The 19,343-nt window shown below is 41.5% G+C and overlaps 1 protein-coding gene and 1 long non-coding RNA gene across 3 annotated transcripts in view; one reads left to right on the top strand and one right to left on the bottom strand.

The window, feature by feature from the left end:
* LOC6739267 overlaps positions 1-19,343 on the top strand; it is a 49,362-nt gene that overhangs the window by 21,238 nt on the left and 8,781 nt on the right. The window contains exon 5 of the mRNA XM_016172160.3: positions 9,769-9,904. Within this exon, the coding sequence (XP_016025993.2) occupies positions 9,769-9,904 (136 nt within the window). The remainder of the gene's footprint in view (positions 1-9,768; positions 9,905-19,343) is intronic.
* LOC123327077 lies at positions 10,428-12,610 on the bottom strand. 2 transcript variants are annotated; one of them, XR_006541534.1, is made up of 2 exons: positions 10,853-12,610; positions 10,428-10,785 (listed from the first exon to the last, which is right to left on the bottom strand). It is a non-coding gene; the product is annotated as an uncharacterized LOC123327077 (long non-coding RNA). The 2 variants fall into 2 exon arrangements; XR_006541535.1 differs by having other exon boundaries at positions 10,428-10,764.

The raw sequence follows: 19,343 nt of genomic DNA, 5'->3' as shown, positions 1-19,343 counted from the left end.
CGCTTGTAAGACGCCGCATTCTGCGTTGGTAAGTGCAGCTGAGTTTTATTCTTAAATCTATGTTTGAGGCCTCCCGCGTGGTCATGTCACTTGACACTCCGGCAATAGGCCGCTGCAATCGTACTTATCTGTAGTTTCCACTTATGCTGTCCCGTGACATGTTTATTGCAGCCCATAAAAAGACCATATGTATAGTTTGCCTACTTATGTCTAAACACATATTTAGACAACTATCAATTGCAATTTGATTAATTTGCTACGCAAGCCTCTAACATTTTGATAGGAGATAGTAAGTTTTGTAGTTAGTTTTTTGAAGAGGAAGAAGATGAAGAGGCGGATGGTGCAGTGGTCTGTCCACGTGAGGGAAGTTTAATTCCCCCGGGCACCTTTCTCTTATTTTTGATCTTAGCTTCAAACTCTTTTACCACCATACTATCCGGCCAAAAATCACCCGAACATATGGTCGAAAAGAGCTCGTTTGGGACAGTTATCTTGAAAGATGATATGTCCACTTTTATATTATCGACTATTGTTTTGTCTTGTATATAAGAGAATACATCCGACGATGTTTGATCAGGGGAAAGCCGAGAAACGAAAATTTGTTTCTTTAGTGGAACCACCGCGAGGGGTTTTGGCCCTGCAGATTGTATTTCTGAAGCGCCAACTTGTGCCGGTAGTCCGGACTCAATGTTCCCTTGTGGTGGTAAACTAATCGGGACAGGTGGAATCACTGGTTGAGAAACCAGTGCAGACAATTCGGAATTTTTTGCAATCACAGGGTGGCGTTCATCCACAGCTGATTGATCGGATTGCTCCGAATCTTTTTTAGCTGCCAATCTTAGCAGCATATGTGGATTTGCTGCGATTGACAGCTGATCAGTTGTGGAGTCCTGTTGATCATTTGCCCGTGGTTGCGGGGCCTTAGGCAGCCTACCACCAGCGGATTTTTTGCACTTTGGAGATTCATCTAATAGCTTAAGGCCATTAAACTGTGAATTAAGCGCGGAAAGAAGATCATCGGCTCGACGAAAAATATCTCTAGCTACGCCAAAACTGTTGATCAGTTCTTTCAAGCCACCTTTAGTTTGGCGCATAAACGATTTCATCTCGTTTGCAACCACAAGGCAAGCATCACAACAGTAATTTAGATTTTTACCCTTTGCTAGGTCATCACTTGTTCGGCCATTAAAACCAGCGCACTTAGTGTGCACCATTCTATCACATAGGCAACAAATCATTTTTGGCTTCTCATGTTTTATAACCTGGCAACAATTTTTATAAAAGCAGACAACATTTACTGTTTCCATATTTGTCCAAAATCAGACCACTGTGCACGAAAACTCAAGATCAAAAACTTTCAAGCGAGCTGTTAAAAGAACCGCACTAGAGCAGTCTGCTCAGAAATTTTAGATTTTGTGTGGGGGAGCGAAAGAGCGAAAGAGAGTGAGAGCGGGAGAATAAGTGCACAGTGCAGTTTATGTGCATGCAAAAAACAACACCAAACAGCACTACGAACAACGCACAAAAGGAAGAGTAAACAAAACACAAAGACGAAAAATGCAAAAGACTTTGTATATTTGTTTAAACTACTGCACAAATATTTATTATATAAATATTTAATATTTAATAATTATGTTTACAATATATGATACTAAAAAAAAATTAATAAAAACCTCGGCTGGTTTGACAAATACAAATTAAAAATAGGAGCTCAAAAAAAACACGACCGTTCGCTTTAAAGTATGAAAATCAGATCACTTTCAATCAATATTATTTTTGATCTATTGGCACCATGTGAAAAATTCTTGTTTGGCATTGCCTTAACGTTATTATTACTTAAATATACCTTAGAAATAGTAATAGCCGAATCTATGTACATAATATACCAAAATAAATTTCACAAATGACTTTATATTATTATATTTGTCATTAGAGTATTCATCTTGCGACGTGAGAAAAATTAATAAGGCAATGATTATTGAGTGCTTGTGCCCGCACTTTGATATTTTTGATTTGCTTATTTTGATTTACTTTTTTCATATTTTGATTTATTTTATAAGTTTTTATTTTTCACTGCGTATTACTTTTATGGAATACTTTTTTCTCAATGTAATGACTTCTTTTTGGAAAATTTATGTTTTAAATTATTATTAAGTTTATTATTATTAAGTTTTTTGACTTTATAATAATGTTTGTAAATGATCCATTTTTATTATTTAACATTCAAATTAGATTCAGTTGAATTATTTCGTTATATACCAATTTGATATTTTTGAAAAGTGCGCAATTTTGTGTGGAAAGAAAAGCGCGCCAACTTTATGGGTTTCTTTCAATTTCCCTTAATCCGTTTTCCTAAAGTTGAGTATACGCAGGTATACTCAAAAAACTTAATAGATATACTAACTAATTAAAGCAAATGCAAAGGAAATTATTATAGCTGCTGTAATTTAAAACATAAATTTTTCAAAAAGAAGTCATTACATTAAGAAAAAAGTAATCCATAAAAGTAATACGCAGTGAAAAATAAAAACTTATAAAATAAATCAAAATATAAAAAAAATAAAGTAGCAGAGCTACTCGATTTTTTGAAATTTTCGCTGTATAAGTTTATATTCAATTAAAGTCGTTTTGATGCAATAGTAAAGGAGTGAAAAATAAACTCGAAGGTCATATAAATATAGGACCCCATTACAATTGTAATGGCCTTCCCCTGGTGTTCCCTGTGTACTGATTATTACATATATTACATATAATTATTATTAACATAAGTATATATTAAAATAAATATATTTAAACGGAAGCTAATTCGAGCGGCAATTTTACCAAACGAATATTTAAAAACTTTAAAATTATAATAGTCAGGGCGTGAATTTTTAATTATTATTTTATTTCATCATATTGCTACGAAATTGACCAAAACTCCAAATATGTAAATTTGTTTCTAGGTTCAGAATTGATACGGCCAAAAATTCGTCTTCTTGCACAAGTACTCACACATATACACGTTCTCGTCTATTGTTTTTACTCACACAAACAAGCAAATTCTATTTTTAGATTTCTTACGCTCTCAGCGTAAGCGAGCGGACAGAGGGCAATTTTGGCCGTCACCGAAAAAGTGGATGCATAGTGCAAAAGCTATGTATGACTAAACTCTGTAGCACCTCAGCTGTGCAGCAATATCTTTTGTATCTAGCCCCCTTTCTATCTCTTGTACTCTACACCTACACCTTCGGCTTAGCGAACTGCTGTTCGCAATAAAAATATTCTACCATTTCCTTTCCTTATCATGTACATATCGTATTAATTCAAAATCTCGTTCGCTACAATCTATCGTTTGAAATTGCTGAATAAACATTGTTTTTTGCTTTTGCTTTAAAACAGCGTACTGTGTCCTCGATCGCCTCCTGTGAATTGCGCACCCCAGCCCGGCTTGTGAACTGTACTCAGATTTCCGTTATCATAACTTTGGGCACACGTATCTTGCCACTATCCACTGTCAAACCGCCATTCGTAGTGTCTCGGTGGGTAGCCTGCTCATTGGTACGATCTCGGTTCATTTTGAGAACCTACATGACCGCGGCAATGGGCCCACGAAATCTGCACACATGGTAGCCCACTGTTCCTGTGCAACCGTCAGTATTTTCCCGGCAACCTGCATTGGCTAGGCTTGTACTTCTTACAGCTCTCGCAGTTCCGCATGTAATTCCTTACGTCCCGGTGCATTCCCGGCCAGTGGTAACGGTCTGAAACCCTAGCAACCGACTCACGACTTACCAGGTGTCCTGCCGTGGGCATGTCGTGGTTATAGGCCATGACGCGCTGCCTCTCCCCGGTCGATGCACACAGTTTTCATGATACTACATCTTCGTTTCCTGGTCGGTGTGGATTGTGTCGGCTTAAGCGGCCGGACTATTCCACATAGTGTGGGAATTTTTGCGGCTCAAGCTTCACCTTTGTTTGCATCTCCTCCATCCTCCTGCTGCTTGCCCGTGTGACCGTTTTCCTTCATCGTGCCGCTCGTCTCCCGTAGAGGTTGTCTTCAGCTGGCCCTTCCTGTAAGAAATTACGAACTCGTACTGTTCCAGCGCCCTTTCGATTCTTTCAGTCGGGCTCTCGATGCTGTTCATTCATTTTAGAGCCAAGTGATCCGCTATCACTTGGATCGTAACCCTTCAGGTACGATCTCAATTTCATGACAGTGCACACTATTGCTAAACATCCTTTTCCGTTGCAGAGTAGTTCCTCTCCGCTCCGTTTACCGTTCCACTAGAGTATGATATCACCATATCGCCAGGATTGGGTCGGCAACCAGCCTGGATTTGACGGCCTCGAATGCACCAGGTACCAATGTCGCAAAGTCAAAAAAAAAAAAAACGAAACGACTGTACTGTCGCAGCTCCTTCACGTTTCCTGGGGCTTCAGCTGCGCTATTGCCGCTACCTTTTCTGGATCCGTCTCAATACCTTGATCTGTCACACGGTGACCCTACCTGCATCTTAGGATTTTTTGTGATTTTGAGCACCGCCACCATCGATGTCCGTTTCACCCTTTCTAAATCGGCTAACTGCGCCCTCAGGAAGTCGTCAACCTCCTCTCCGAGAAGTCCCCCGCCCTCTCCACGATTGCTACTGTTTGTTTTTCGCGTGGCCTGCTTCGCCCCGCTGGGCCAACCGGTATTGTTAAGCTCACTCCGGTCCACTCCAACCTTGGTACCACTTTGGTTAGAAAATCCAGTACTCAGTACTAGAGCGTCGATTATGTTGTGTAGAATTAGCAGTTGCATCCATACAGTCCTCTCCCCGAGAGCTATATCCAATTCAATCTGACAACTTCATATCGCCCATCTGCCATCCGCACTTCTTTTCTCCTGGGTGCGACCTCTGCCGCCGAAATGAAATCTTATACCCCGTGTCGGCTCGAATGGGCTTAGGATGTTATAGGGGCAAGGTGTATCGCCCGCTGGGTCAAGCCAACGCTCTACCAGGGACCACCTTGAAGGATCGTGACTTCTTAATAGAATTCGAAATGGTTGTGCCTTCAATAACGGTAGCTGCTAATGGAGCTTTATCGATATACTCAGCCTTGTTACTTTTTACCTCTGTTTCTTCCTGCCGTCGACTAAGTTATCTATAATTATTTCGTATAACATTTAATAGATTGAGTTAGTAAGCACTGTGCTTAATCTTAAATATAACTCGTGCTTTTTTGTGAGTTAAAGTCTCAGTTTTGGGACAGATCTCAGATCTGGCCCTGTCCCTCTATCATCTGTCTGCCCGTCCGAATGAACGTCGAACTATAAAAGCTAAAAGTTTGAGATTATAGAAGCATCGTTGACAGGTCCTTGTCCACTCCGAAGATCGATCTTCACTTGTATGGCTCATCCTTCCTTCTGTGTCCTGCGCGTTTCTCACCGCCCGATACTTTCACAGTCCCTTTATAGACGGCGGGAATCCCGTTATTTCCCCAAGGTCCAACTAATTTCCCGTTAGTTCATGGTGCGACCTCTTTGTGCGTGTCCAAAGTCCGCACCGATACCGTTGAACCTCCGTGCCCTTGTCCGGCTGGAGTTCGAGTTCCGCGGTATGGTTAGTTTACGGTCTTTCCGCTTTACCAGGGTCCATTTCCCGTTCGATTTGGTCGCCCTTGACTCTTCTTGCACTTCAGCCGTCTTCGCTGTTTGCTGTTTTGCTGTGGGGAGTTTTAAGACTCCTCACACAACTCATATTCCAGACTACGCAGATCACATATTGCACATTGTCAAGTAAAAGATACTAAGTCTTCACAGCAAAAGATATATTTTTCAAATTATCGCAAGCGCGAATTATATATTCTAAAGCAACCGAGGATACCCTTTGCGTCCCGGAACATATAATTACTTACATTGAACTCCGATTTCCTTTGGTGGGACCGAGTTACTGCCAGTGTAAATGTCCACTAGTAAATGTAGAGACCTGTAAAACAGACCGATGTTTCGCGGGGGTTGTAGTGCCTTTCAGGAACGCCTTGTCTTTATTTAAGCTATTATTTATTTACAAGGTATATGTTTTTGTGTTTTTCCACTAAGGCGGTCCATTTGGAACCCCCTCTGATCTTACAATTGAGAAATTCCTAGCGGCTCTTGCTCGTTTCAAAGCGATAAGAGGTTGTCCTCAGCGAGTCCATACGGATAATGTCCAGACCTTTGTGGGGGCAGCAAGTTTACTTTCTAAGGACTTCATACAAGCCATTAAACTCTCTGTGACTGATGCATATTGACATCAGTGACTCGTGTGGACACCCTGAGGTCTGTGGGAAGCGGGAGTGAAAAGTTTCAAACCCCTTTTCTATCCATGTATGTCCGCCCCCAAGTACACGTTTGAGGAGCTGGCGACACTTCTCGCTAAGATCGAGGCTTGCCTCAATTCCAGTCCCCTCTCCACGATGTCCAAAGATCCCTCATATTAACTGGCTCTTACAGCACGCCATTTCCTTATGGGAGGGCCATTGCTATCACGGCTGAGCCCGAGATAAAGAGCGTAGCCAAGTCGAGTCTGCCCAGAAAGCGCAGAGGAACCCGAGGTATTAAAGAAGTTCCATAAACTGAGCGCTGAAAAGCACCTTCGCCTTCTTAACAAGAACGTCTCGAACTGCCTCGTCCATCAGCACTCAGGAGAAGACTGGCGCAGCCAAGAGGTGCGCAAGAAGTGTGCAGAGATCTACCACACCCTTCTACATATGCATAAGGAACTCCGCTCTGACAGTGGACACCTCCGACACGAAGAGGTGTCCTCTCTCGTACGATTACCATCCCACGGTTTCCGTTGCGACCTCCAGTTGCCAACGATCTCATCCGTCCGGAGGTCCCCGGCTAGTCCGAGGTTCGAGGCCGGCGCCATGATCGAGCAGCGTTCCGACCGCCCACCATCCGGTTGGGAGAGGACCAAGTTTGCTCGATGACTATCCGGCCCCGAACAAACCGTTTCACACCTAAGGATCCGGACACCCATTTGAGCGCTGAGCGACGCCGCAAGGGCCAAATTTGACGATATTCGTCTCGCGGACGACCGCTTCCACCGGCCGGAAACATTCTCCCTCGTGTTGGTGTCAGACGTATATGCGAAGCTGATCCGACCGGGGTTCCTACAAATCGTGATGGGTTGCCCGTTGCCCAGAACACGGTACTCGGATGGACCGGTTTTAGAGCATGCCTGGAGTGCTTACAGCGATCCGGCTGACCATGCGTCAACTGATTCCTTTGCCTTCGAAAGAGTGGGGGGATTGTTCATGCCTTCTCGCTCCCCCTCCTTACACCCAGCAAGCTCACCACTCCGCGGTCCCACGACAATCTTTTGTTAGGTTTTAAGTTAGTATTTATCATCCCGCCCGCCAATAAAGTTCAAGTGCAGTGAAGCTACCCCGATGTCTTCTTCTTCATGGGACTTCTTTACAACAACAAAGGTATCCGCCAACCATACAACTCCGCCACAACAACCAGCGGACCAAGGACCCAGTCCAGCGGCCTGGACTTATCCGCCCCCTCTATTTCAATAGTTAAGTTTAAAAATAAACAAGCAAGAGAGTTTGGTACTGCTAATGATAAATATAAATATAAATATATAAATATATATATAATATAAATATAAATAATATAATATAAATATATTGAAGTGAATCATGATCAGAAGTTCGATGAGTCATTTGCATCCGTAACATCTAATAATGTGCAGACAGGTCGAGGTGGTAGGCGTAGGCGGAATCCAGGTGAAGGTGAGTTGAAATTCTTAATTCGGACTCACACATAAAAAGAGATTATCCAAAAAGAAACAACAAATGTTTCAGGTGCAATCAACCAGGCAGGGGAAAAACATAAATGTAGTACAGGTTGAAGCCAAGACTAAGCCAACAAGCGTATTTACGTCTTCAGACCTGGATTTAAAGTACATTATGTTCGGAAAAGTTAATTTCAAGGGATTAGTGGATACTGGCGCAGATCTTTGTTTGCTACATCGTAGAATTTATTTGAAGACATTTATTTAAAGGAAAGGAAAGTAGATGGGGCCCGAAAAATGTTTGATTTCACTTTCTGAGAAAGTGAAATCGTAACTTTTGGAAGCCTGATAATTTCAGTTCAAGTAGATATATCTCAAAGTAGAATTTCACGTCATAGCCGACAAAGACATGAAATTCGATGCGATTTTAGGCCGAACTCTTTTAGTAATGGTAGTCATGAAAATCACGAAGAAGAGTACTGAATTTATACCAATATCAGACATGCAGGTGGTGATAGGGCTTAAAAAGCAGGTCCAGGATGGAGAGCAGGAATAGAAGGTGATAGAAGAGTACAAGCCGAAAAGAAATTGTCTGGTTGAGATGAAAATCGTACTTACAGACGAAACACCAGTGTTTCAGCATGCTCGACGCATTGCTTACCCTGACCAGATGGTAATAGACGAGCGGGCTTAGGAGTGACTTAACCAAAACTAAATTAAGCCCGGTACTTCAAAGTACGCTTCACCTATCCAACTTGTGGAGAATAAGAATGGAAAGGAACATTTGTGCTGCGACTTTTAAAAGTTGAATGAGAAAATTGTGAGGGACAATAAAACAACAACAAAATGATTCAGATGGACATCGTGTTGAGAAACTACAAGGAGGGACAATTTTTCCAACATAAAACATAACTCCCAAAAGTATAAAACCGATTATCTATCAGGAACAAAAATGAGACATGTAGCCACTCACAGTCGAGTGACATGTTTTGATTGGCCAGAAATCGTAATGCATAAGATAAAGGAAGGTTAGTCGGCAGATGATTTGATCGAGGCAGTCAGAAGTTATCGTCGTTTTATCTCAAATGGAAACTGAAATCATGAATATTGCTTATAGGCAAGGTCATTTATCAGCGAAGAATACACAAGATTTGGTGGAGATATCATATTTCGGGTCAAAGTTGAAAGATACGGTGGAAGTTGTGTTGGATGCATTTTAGTAATCTCGAAAGCATCTAGACAGTAGTTATATCTCAATCCAATTAATAGAGGAGACAAACCACTCGTCATTTTTCGTATAGATTTCGTTGGACCGATGGAGATCACCAAAAAGAAGTATAATCACATAATAGTCATCGTGGACGCATTCTCGAAATACGGTCGGTTGAGAGTGAGAGACAGGCGGTAAATTTTGGTAACCAAAGCATTCATTCAGCATTTATTGAAGGTATATTGCGAAAAACATCAGATACAGCATGATACCGGTCAGGTAGAAAGAATGCACGAAGTGTAGTGCCGATGTTGTTGAAGGTGAGCCTAGAGAACCCTGGAAATTGTCTGAGTGGTTCGAAGAGCGTAAGCAGATTCTTCAGTAGGCTAGGAATAATATAAAAACTTTGCAGTTAGAGTACAGGAGAAATTTCAGTCTGAAGAGAAAGGACGAAAAGCAGAACAAGGTTAACGATCTAGTTGCGATCAGACGTACTTATGATTCATAAATTAAACCGACACTATGGAGAAGTGTGTTAGTAAAGCAGATTATTATTACATAGTTGGTGAAAAGTCGGTGTTTTTTTTACTATCACCAATTAGAATATTATACCCGTTACTCGTAGAGTAACAAACGCAATTTTTTTGATCCATGTTGTCACGCCCACAAACCGCCCAAAACTGCCACGGCCACATTTTTCAAAAATGTTTTAATATTTTTAACTTTTAAACTTTTTGCCAGGAACATTTGAAAACTTTAACTGCTCGACTCCAAATGTTTTATAAAATTAATCTGTTGATCCATTTTTAGAACATGAGTACTAATGCACAAGACATGGGCGTGAGCGGAGACTCCGATTTCAAAAATGTTTACATTGATGGAACTGAAACTCGTATTATTTTAAATTTCTGTGAAAAATTCAATTGTACAATCCAAATTGATTCATGTAAGTACTAACTATATTAATTTTAAATTAATTAATTAATTCCCTTTTCAATTAAATTCCCCTAATTATTAAAAAGTAGGCATCAACCTAAGGTGTTGCATGTTGTGTCTATGTTTCTATCATTTCTATGTTTGCGAGGCAGAATGGCTAGTAATGATACTGGTGCACACAGACTAAATATATCTATTTGGCGTTGCCTTCACCGAATTAAGCAGGAACTAGGGCTGAATGCGCTATTTTAGAATCTCATTTCGAACTGACGATATCAGAGTCCCGAGAATGTCAAAAAACATCTCCCCCATAAATTACTTTAAATTTCTTCAAAATTCAGTTCTTCGAGCTCGTTAAAAATTGTTCTAGATGTTTGTTGCAGCACATCGGTCAGTATAAACGGACTCGTCAAAACAAATTGAGAAGGAATCCGCTAATCGTCCCACTCTATTATAAATTGCAGTCGCCTTGAGATTTAAAAATGTTTTCCTGTTGCCATCAGCGATAACTTTAAATAAAAAGACGTTTAGTATGAAGTGATTTCGAACGACTGTTTTATTGGTTTCAGCTGCTGGCGGATGCGAGAACACAACACAACACAACATCATGAACATGAATATTAAAAAATGTTGAGTTCATCTATTTATTCGTGACCCAGTGCCGACTTTATTTCCGTATCTGTGATAGCCTGACATGATCTCTATGTACTGTCGGGAACGGGAAAACTTTCGGCTTGTTGAATTTGATGATATGTATGTATTGAGTTATCAATAATTTGACTGCCAAGTCCAAGCTTGCTTATAGTCTGAGGTGCGTCGTCTTGGCCTCTATGTGTTTCTGCCAGGTGAGCCGCTTGTCCAGATGAATACCTAAGTATGTTACGTTATCGGCTTGTGGGATGCGCGTGTGGGTCATTACCAAGGGCGGACAGCTTTGTTTGTTTAGGGTAAATCTTACCTGTTTGCTCTTTTCTTTATTTACTCGTATGCGCCAATCTGCAAGCCAATGTTCTACGCAAGTTAGATGGCGTGCTAGTTGCATCGTAGTTTTATTGGGCATCTGGATCGACTTAGTATTGCAGTGTCTTCAGCGAATTTGGATATCGTTATCTGGTAGTTTGTTGGGATGTACGCCGTGTGTATAGAATTGGGCCCAGAACATTTCCTTGAAGTACTCCGGCTTCTATAGTACAATCGCTTGAAGTGCTTGAACTGCATCTAACCGCGAACACTCTTTTATATAGGTAAGACTTTAGAAGCTTATGTATGTTTTGAGGCAGCAGTTTGATTATTTTAAACATAAGTCCATGCAGCCATACTCTATCGAATGCTTGTCCAACGTCTAAGAAGAGAGCTGTGCAATATTCACGGTGTTCAAAGGCGAAAATATGAGGGAAGGCTTAATCACCATCTTTTATTATTTTGTAGACAAGAACGTAGCCGATAAGGTGTCTCGGCGTACAGGCGGGGACAACTGTTAACCCTGCCGGCAAAAATGGGCTCGCACCAGTACCGTAACGGGGCTCGTACCATAATAGTCAGACCTTAGGATCCAAATCGAAATTGACGTAGAACTACTAGATAAGGTGTAAACCGCTACATCTGAGACTCTTTTTCTATATTATGAAGATGAGGTTCTAGAGACAGAATCTTATGATGAACTGCTTAATTTAATATCGGTTCTTCTGGTACTTAAACTTCAAATACGTTTGTGGGGGTGTAGTTGTATGATCGACTCCTCCTCGTGGGTGCTCTTTTGGTGATTGGTTAATTGGATCTGTGGGCGCATTGTGCTTCAGGGCTAATATTCCCTGTAGTTAAGCGCTGCGGAAGACCCTCATGGTCGGTAGGGATAGTCTTCAGATTTTGGTATGAGTATTTAGGGAAAAGTTAGTTTACGAACTGGCGCGTACCTTGTTTTTTTCAATGTTTTGCTTATTTATTGAATCTTCCCTTTTACTTAAGAGACTAACAATAAGTTTTCAAATCTTATTCTAAACTAAAGCTAATCAAGCTAGTCAAGGGGAAACGGTCAGAATATTTCCAAAAGACAGTGACCCTTACATGACATTGGTATCCAGTTTCATTTTATAAAATGATTCGTGCTGTGTGGCCTAACAAATTTAACGCTGGGCTGGTTGGTCGTTCCGGTGCAGTCGGCTTTGGCTGCATACTCGAATAAGTTTTCCTGCAAGAGGATTTGGATGTGAGGCTAGTTATTCATTGTATTTTACTTTCTTCTCTGCTATTGTCTCAATGACAAGTTTTATTTGTAAGTCTCTGTGTATATTCTCGTTCCGAAGATACCATGGAGCTCCAGCAATGATTCTCAGAATCCTAGACTGTGCTCGCTGTATTATGTCTATGTTGCTTATCGATGCGTTGCCCCATAGCTCGGAGCCATAGGTCCATATGGGTTTTAAAACGGAGTTATATAAGAGGACTTTGTACTCCAAGCCTAGTGGAGAGCAAACGTTTATAAACCAGTGTAGATCGCTTGCTTTTAGACTGAGGTGCGTCGTCTTGGCCTCTATGTGTTTCTGCCAAGTGAGCCGCTTGTCCAGATGAATACCTAAGTATGTTACGTTATCGGCTTGTGGGATGCGCGTGTGGGTCATTACCAAGGGCGGACAGCTTTGTTTGTTTAGGGTAAATCTTACCTGTTTGCTCTTTTCTTTATTTACTCGTATGCGCCAATCTGCAAGCCAATGTTCTACGCAAGTTAGATGGCGTGCTAGTTGCATCGTAGTTTTATTGGGCATCTGGATCGACTTAGTATTGCAGTGTCATCAGCGAATTTGGATATCGTTAGCTGGTAGTTCGTTGGGATGTACGCCGTGTGTATAGAATTGGGCCCAGAACACTTCCTTGAGGCACTTCGGCTTCTATAGTACAATCGCTTGAAGTGCTTGAACTGCATCTGACCGCGAACACTCTTTTATATAGGTAAGACTTATGTATGTTTTGAGGCAGCAGTTTGATTATTTTAAACATAAGTCCATCCAGCCATACTCTATCGAATGCTTGTCCAACGTCTAAGAAGAGAGCTGTGCAATGTTCACGGTGTTCAAAGGCAGTGCGAGTTTCTGTTGTCATGCGGTTAACCTGTTCAATGGCTCCATGTTTTGCCCGAAAACCAAATTGGTAAGCTTATTGGCCTGTATGATGATGGCATCCAATTTTAGTAATTGCGGTGAAGAGCAAGCAGATTCGTAGAACTGCACACATTGGGAGCTCGATGATCATTTCGGGGTTATTAAGTCGTAGCCAGGCGATTTTCCAGTCTTTAGTTGCTCTTTAATGACTTTCGTTCTCTGGCTTGGCCAAAATTCTATAGGATCTTGTGGTGCCAGATGCAGATGCAGTTAAAGGCGGGAGAGTAAATGGATTTGGTTAAAATACTTTTTAGGATCCAGACCAGTTTCCGGTAGAGTTACGGAGAGGTACAACCGTTTCTGTTGGTGCCTGTAGGTTCCTGTGGTCTTTCCACAACGCCCAGTTGGTCCTATTGCGTGTAACACGGTCGTTCGATGTGTTGTAGCTGGTACAAAAGATGGAGGAGCACCGGACAGTGATCAGATGAGACTTCTGGAAGTGCCTCAGCTGTGATCATTGATTGGGATATGCTTTTTGTGATGGCAAAGTCAATCAAATCTGGAAGCTTCATGAGATCTACTGGCCAGTATGTAGGCGCTCCCCGGGACACAGAGTTAAGGGGTTCGCTATCCGAGATCCCCAGTACATGTGCGTGGCATTCCAATCGCCAGCTGCAAAAAGCCTTTCACCAAACGAGTCAAAAAGTGTTGTGAATTTTTTTTGCTCAGAGATTGTGAAGCGAGGTGGGCAATAGACAGCAGCCAGAGTGAGAGCACCGTTATGGCATTGGAGTTTTATAGAGGTACATTGTAAGCAATCTTCTTGCCAATTACCAAGAAAGTGGTGCTTAATTCGCAATCGTATTAGTATCCCAGTGCATCCATGAACCTTGCCATCCGGGTGATTCGTAAAGTAAAATTCATATCCTGTTATTTGGAAGTTGTAGCTTTCGGTAAGGTGAGTCTCTGAAAGTAGCATAGCGTCAATGTTTCTGTCTGCTAAGAACTGAGCAAGGTCTAGCTTGAGCCGCGAAACGCCATTAGCGTTCCAGGTAGCTATTATTAAGGGAGTCATTACCCTGTTTTAGAAGAAACGAGCATTTGAATAAGGATGTTTTGGTTCCTCATAAGCTCTTGCATAGTTTCTCGCATGAAGGTCATGAAGTCTTTCATGCTTTGCTGCATCGAGAGCATAATCGCTTCAAGGCCAATAAGCTGCTGTTGCATGTTCTTTGTGTTTATTTGTTTATTTGTGTTTATTTGGTGAATTTTATTCTGGATGCTGGTGGTGAGTGCTGTTGGTACTTGCATCCCTGATTTTAGTACACTGGTAAAGGAAGAATTTGGCATTGTTCGGTGGCTGGCAGACGAAGGGATGTTAGTTGTAGTCGGTTCCATTGCTTTGTGAGCTGTTGGTGTGATACGATCTCGAGCTGAATCCACTCATTTGTTTAAGCGACTCTTGAGATCCTTGTAAACAATGCATCCTCGCCAGTTGGCTGTGTGTTTCTCGCCACAGTTGCTGCTTAGGACAGTTTACAGTACTGTGGGCATCGCTGCAAACGACGCAGATGGATTTTAGGGTGCAGTACGCTTTGGTGTGGCCATATTCTTGGCAGTTGGTGCACTGCACAGGTTGCCTGACCTTATGTGGCTCATCTACGGTTATTCTTCGGTGCAGTAAATACTGTAGCTTATATATAAGATGTACTTCCTTTTTGTTGTTTTTCTGACTCAATGGCTCCAGTTCGACTTTAAAGAGTTTCTGCGGCTCTTTGTTCCTGTTGAGAATGTTGATCACCGTTTTGGCATTAAAGTTCTTCTCCTTTAGTGCCGCGATAATTTCGGATGAGGTCACTGATGACTCTATTCCTTTAATGACAACCTGCAATCCCTTGGCACATTTTAGCTGCTAGGTATAGTAACTCTTCCCCGCTTCGTTCAGGTACTTGGTCCTTGATCGGTGGGAAGACTCATCCTGAGTCTGCACTTTCGTTTCTTGTATGTTGCCCTTAGTAAGAGTTATAACATGTAACTTGTTTTCTCCGATAATTGCAGCTAGTTTGTTAACCAGTGCACTTGAGGTCTTCTCACGTGGCGGCTTTATCTTATTTATGAATTGTTTAGCACTCAAATTGTAGGTAGATAAAAAAGAACAAGAGAGAAGGCTATAGCCGACTTCCCCAACTTTCAGATATCCGTTATTAAGCTAGAGTGAATGCGCAGGTGAAATTTCATAATTTTTCTGGGATTTCGATAAATATTATGGAATAAAATGAGAAACAATTTTAAAACATTTTCAAAAATTGCGACCGGTTTGGCATAGCAGTTTTGGGCGGTTTTAGGGCGTTCGAGTGGGCGTGGCAAAAGGTTTCTTGACAAATCGATACAAATTTACAAGACTAATAAAATAAATACAAAATATCCCACAAAATTTCAAAAATGTGGGCGTTGCGGTTTTTGGCGGCTTTAGGGTTATAGAGTGGCCGATTGCATATCGATAGAAATTTAAGAGACTAATAAAAATGTGAAAAAATATAAACATATTTTTTAAAGGGGGGCGTGGCAATTTTGCGCGGTTTGTGTGCCTGAGAGTGGGCGTGGTCCATTTCGGTGAAGCAATTTAAACTGAGTTTGGGGTTAAATTTCTTACCGAGACAAAACATTGGACTGAACAGATCTTGTCCGTCCCGCAGCCATTTTGAGTCTGAGATTAAGGTGTCAATGGAACAAATCTTACTATGAGTTACACATTTAATTTTTGTGTCTTTAAACGTGAAAAAGTTCTTGCCCTCTTTTGCCCACTCTTTGCCCACGCCCACTCTAACGCAAACAAACCGCCCAAAATTGAAACGACCACGCTTTTGAAAATGTTTTGGATGTTTTATCATAATTTTATTAGTCGTGAAAATTTCAATCAAAAAAAAATTTGCCACGCCCACTTAAACGCGCCAAAATCGCTCAAAACATTATTGAAAAATGGTTGGATATATTTTCATAATTTTATTAGTCGCTTTGACTTCTATCGATTTAACAAAAAACTTGTTGCCACGCCCACTCGAACGCCCTAAGACCGTCCAAAACTGCCACACCCACATTTTCATAATTTTATGAGTCGCTTAATATTCTATCGATTTGCCAAAAAACTTGTTTCGATTCATTTTCACTATTTTATGACACGTAATAATGGCAAAAACGGTTGTAGTTTAGAAATAAAACAGTTGTCGGGTCTCGCAGCCGTCAGTAGCTGAAACCAATAAAACAGTCGTTCGAAATCTCTTCAGTGTAAACGTGTTTTAATTTCTCAAAAATAACTAATAAATAACCTTATTCGCTTAACATTTGGTGACCCCGACGTGATGTTTGCTTAAACCATACATCGTGCAAATCATACAATGCTATTTAAAGTCTTCAGTATTCAGAAAAAATAAATTAATTAATAAATATTAACAGTAACTCCGTTGGTTACGGATGAGAGCATATAAAAAAGAAATTATATTTTTCGCGTACATAGCCAAGTAACGGAAGCTTCCGCTAATTCTTCTTTTTCCATCTTCCCGCCAAATTTTAAGTCTCTGTTCTACGAGTCGTTCGAATGGAACGATTAGCGGATTCTTTGTTAAGTTCTGCGGTAATTTCGTTTAATGAGTTCGTTCTTGGTGTGAGGCTGGTGCTAATCCGTGAGCTTTAACAAATATTTGGAAAAAATTCTCAACGAGCTCGAAGAACTGGATTTTGAGTAAATGGAAAGTAATTTGAGTGAGAAATATAATGACATTCTCGTGACTCTTAAGTCATCGGTTCGGGGGAGATTCCAAAGCGTTAATCGCAACTAAACTACCCCTTAATCAGCACCGTTCACTCCGACATAGGGCACCGACGCTGCCCCCTCTTTAGCTTCCAAAATTCGCTGGAGGCTGAATTTCTATTCTATGTTTACAACGTTAATATATAGCCATCCTGACCTCAGAAACATAGAAAAGGTGCAGCATTTACGATCATGTCTGAGGAACTCTGCCCTAGAAACCATTCGCTATGCTCTAGCATTGGTTTTTCTTTCAAAAAAGATTTGAATATCGTCTTTTGGATTCCAGGCAGTCAGGTGGGATGTAATAGAACATTTGATTTGCGTAGGACCGCCCTTCTTGCCACAAGCCTCAACCCTGCGACCTGTGTTTTCAGCAATGATTCTTGGCACTCAATTTATCACTGCCAAAGTTTTAAGAACCTGAACCCAGCGATTGCGAGAAGAAACTGGCTCTTTGTTTAAATTGCCTCAAGGCTGGCCATCAAGTGAGGCAGTGCGACTCCAGCAATGGCCGTGTGTGCGGATCTAAGCACCACATTCATCTTAGAAACTTGGCCTCGCCTTCACAACATTAAAGATGACAGGCTGAAGAAATGTTTGCCTCTGACTCGCATCATGGCGAAGAGCCCTTTTAATTGCCTGGAACGTCTGCTGATCTTCTTGCACGGGATCTTGGTAAAGATTTTGTCATATTTTGCTATTGTGCGTGCAGTGCAAATACAGTGCTTGTAAAATTGTTCACTAGTGTCCGTGCATTTTACATTGCCCGGTTCAAAATTCAGTGCTTGAATCATTAACCCGTCTTGCTCGCCACCGTTTCCGGTTTCTTCTTTGCCTATCGCCAAATTCGTGTCGTTTTAGCTGTGCAAAAAAATTGACCTTGTGCGTCAACACACCCACATCATTGCTATTGTGTGTGCTGTTTGGTTGCCGGTGCAAATACAGTGCTTGTAAAACTGTTCCATTGTGCGTGCATTTTACATTTTCCGGTTCAAAATTCAGTGCTTAAATTATTAAAATAAATCAAAATGTCAAACAAGGACAGAGTCAGTTTGCCAGCTGGCAGAGTAACATTTTTAAAGCGCTAGGAAAATTCCACATTTGTCGACTCTAAAAAAATTGCTGCAGGCTTAACCACCGAATCGGTCACTTGCCTTAATGATGATGGTCTACATCATGATTCCCTGGAGGAACTGTACCTCAATCAAATGGGAAGCGAATTGCGTGACCAGTTCAAAGAAAAACTGAGTGGTCTTCTGGTTCTCTATTTCGACGACCGAATGTGCCTAACCTGAAGCTACCAACCTTTAGTTTAAATTATACTAATACACAGATTTTATGTCGATGTTTTCCACTGTCATCGATAAAAACCCAATACTGGCTGACATGGAGAAGCTTCAACACCTCAAGTCTTTCCTAAGAGGTACCGCTTTGGATGCCGTTGGTGCTTTAGAGGTTGATGCAAATTACCCGGCCGTCCCGGGATTTGTTGGATAAGCGCTACAACAATAACCGGCTTAGTCTTACGAGTCTCACATTTCGGCGATCATGAACCTACCAAAGGTAGAGGGCTCATCTTCTGTAAAGCTGAGTGAACGGTCCGACCAAATTAATTTGCGTTTAGGTGCACTTCACAACATGGGCACCCCTGTGGAAATATCCGAGTGTATTCTCATTCGTTGTCTTCTCCAAAAGGTCGACCGTGAATCACAGCTATTATGGGAGTATGCTGCTCCCACTGAAAGGCTTCCAAAATGTTATGAATTTGTTAAGTTTTTGTAGACCAAATACCAGAAGGTTGAAAACATCGAACGTACCAATGTTGTACTTGGAATCATGCCACAGGTTGTAAAACCGAGGAAAGCCATCCACGACTATAGAAATTTATTTGTCGCCACTACCCCAGTCGCTTGCTGCCCTGTCTGCAATGCTGTAGACCACATAATTTTTGATTGCCCACAATTCAGAAAACTGTCGCCTCAAGATCGCTTACTGGAGACAAAAAGGTGGGCTTTATGCCAAAACTGCCTTAAAGGTGGACATCACCTACGACATTGTAATTGTGAGCACAACAAATCGCTACATTTTGGCTCAAAGCCTTCGTCATCTCGCTCCCAGCCTGCTCAATCTCAGCTGCTTCCTAAGCTCATTCCAACGGATTGCAAGTAGTTGCACAGGAATCATCACCTGGTAAATCTTCATCCTTAGTGGCTAAAAATCTCGGAGCAGACTTTGTGTTGTTGGCCACTGCCGTCATCAATATTCAATAAAAATCAGCTCCGGCTGGCAACTACACATAATCACCTCTCGTCTGGCACACACTTTGAAATTGCCCAAGTACAAGTCTGCAGCTACAGTTTCTGAAATCGGTGAAGCCAGATTTAGATCAGATGAATGTATGGTAAATATTAATCTCAAATCTCAAACTACAGAGTTCGTTGCCAACATCGCAGTTTTGGTAGCTCATACTATCACGGACGAGCAGCACAACCTAACTGTAAATTGTGAAGACTGGAAAATATCAGCTAATCTTCGCTTGGCCGATC

Source organism: Drosophila simulans, chromosome 2R (genome assembly GCF_016746395.2).
Source record: "Drosophila simulans strain w501 chromosome 2R, Prin_Dsim_3.1, whole genome shotgun sequence".
Lineage (NCBI taxonomy): Eukaryota > Metazoa > Arthropoda > Insecta > Diptera > Drosophilidae > Drosophila > Drosophila simulans.
Note: the sequence above shows the minus strand (reverse complement) of the source record. Positions and strands in the feature narration are given on the sequence as shown.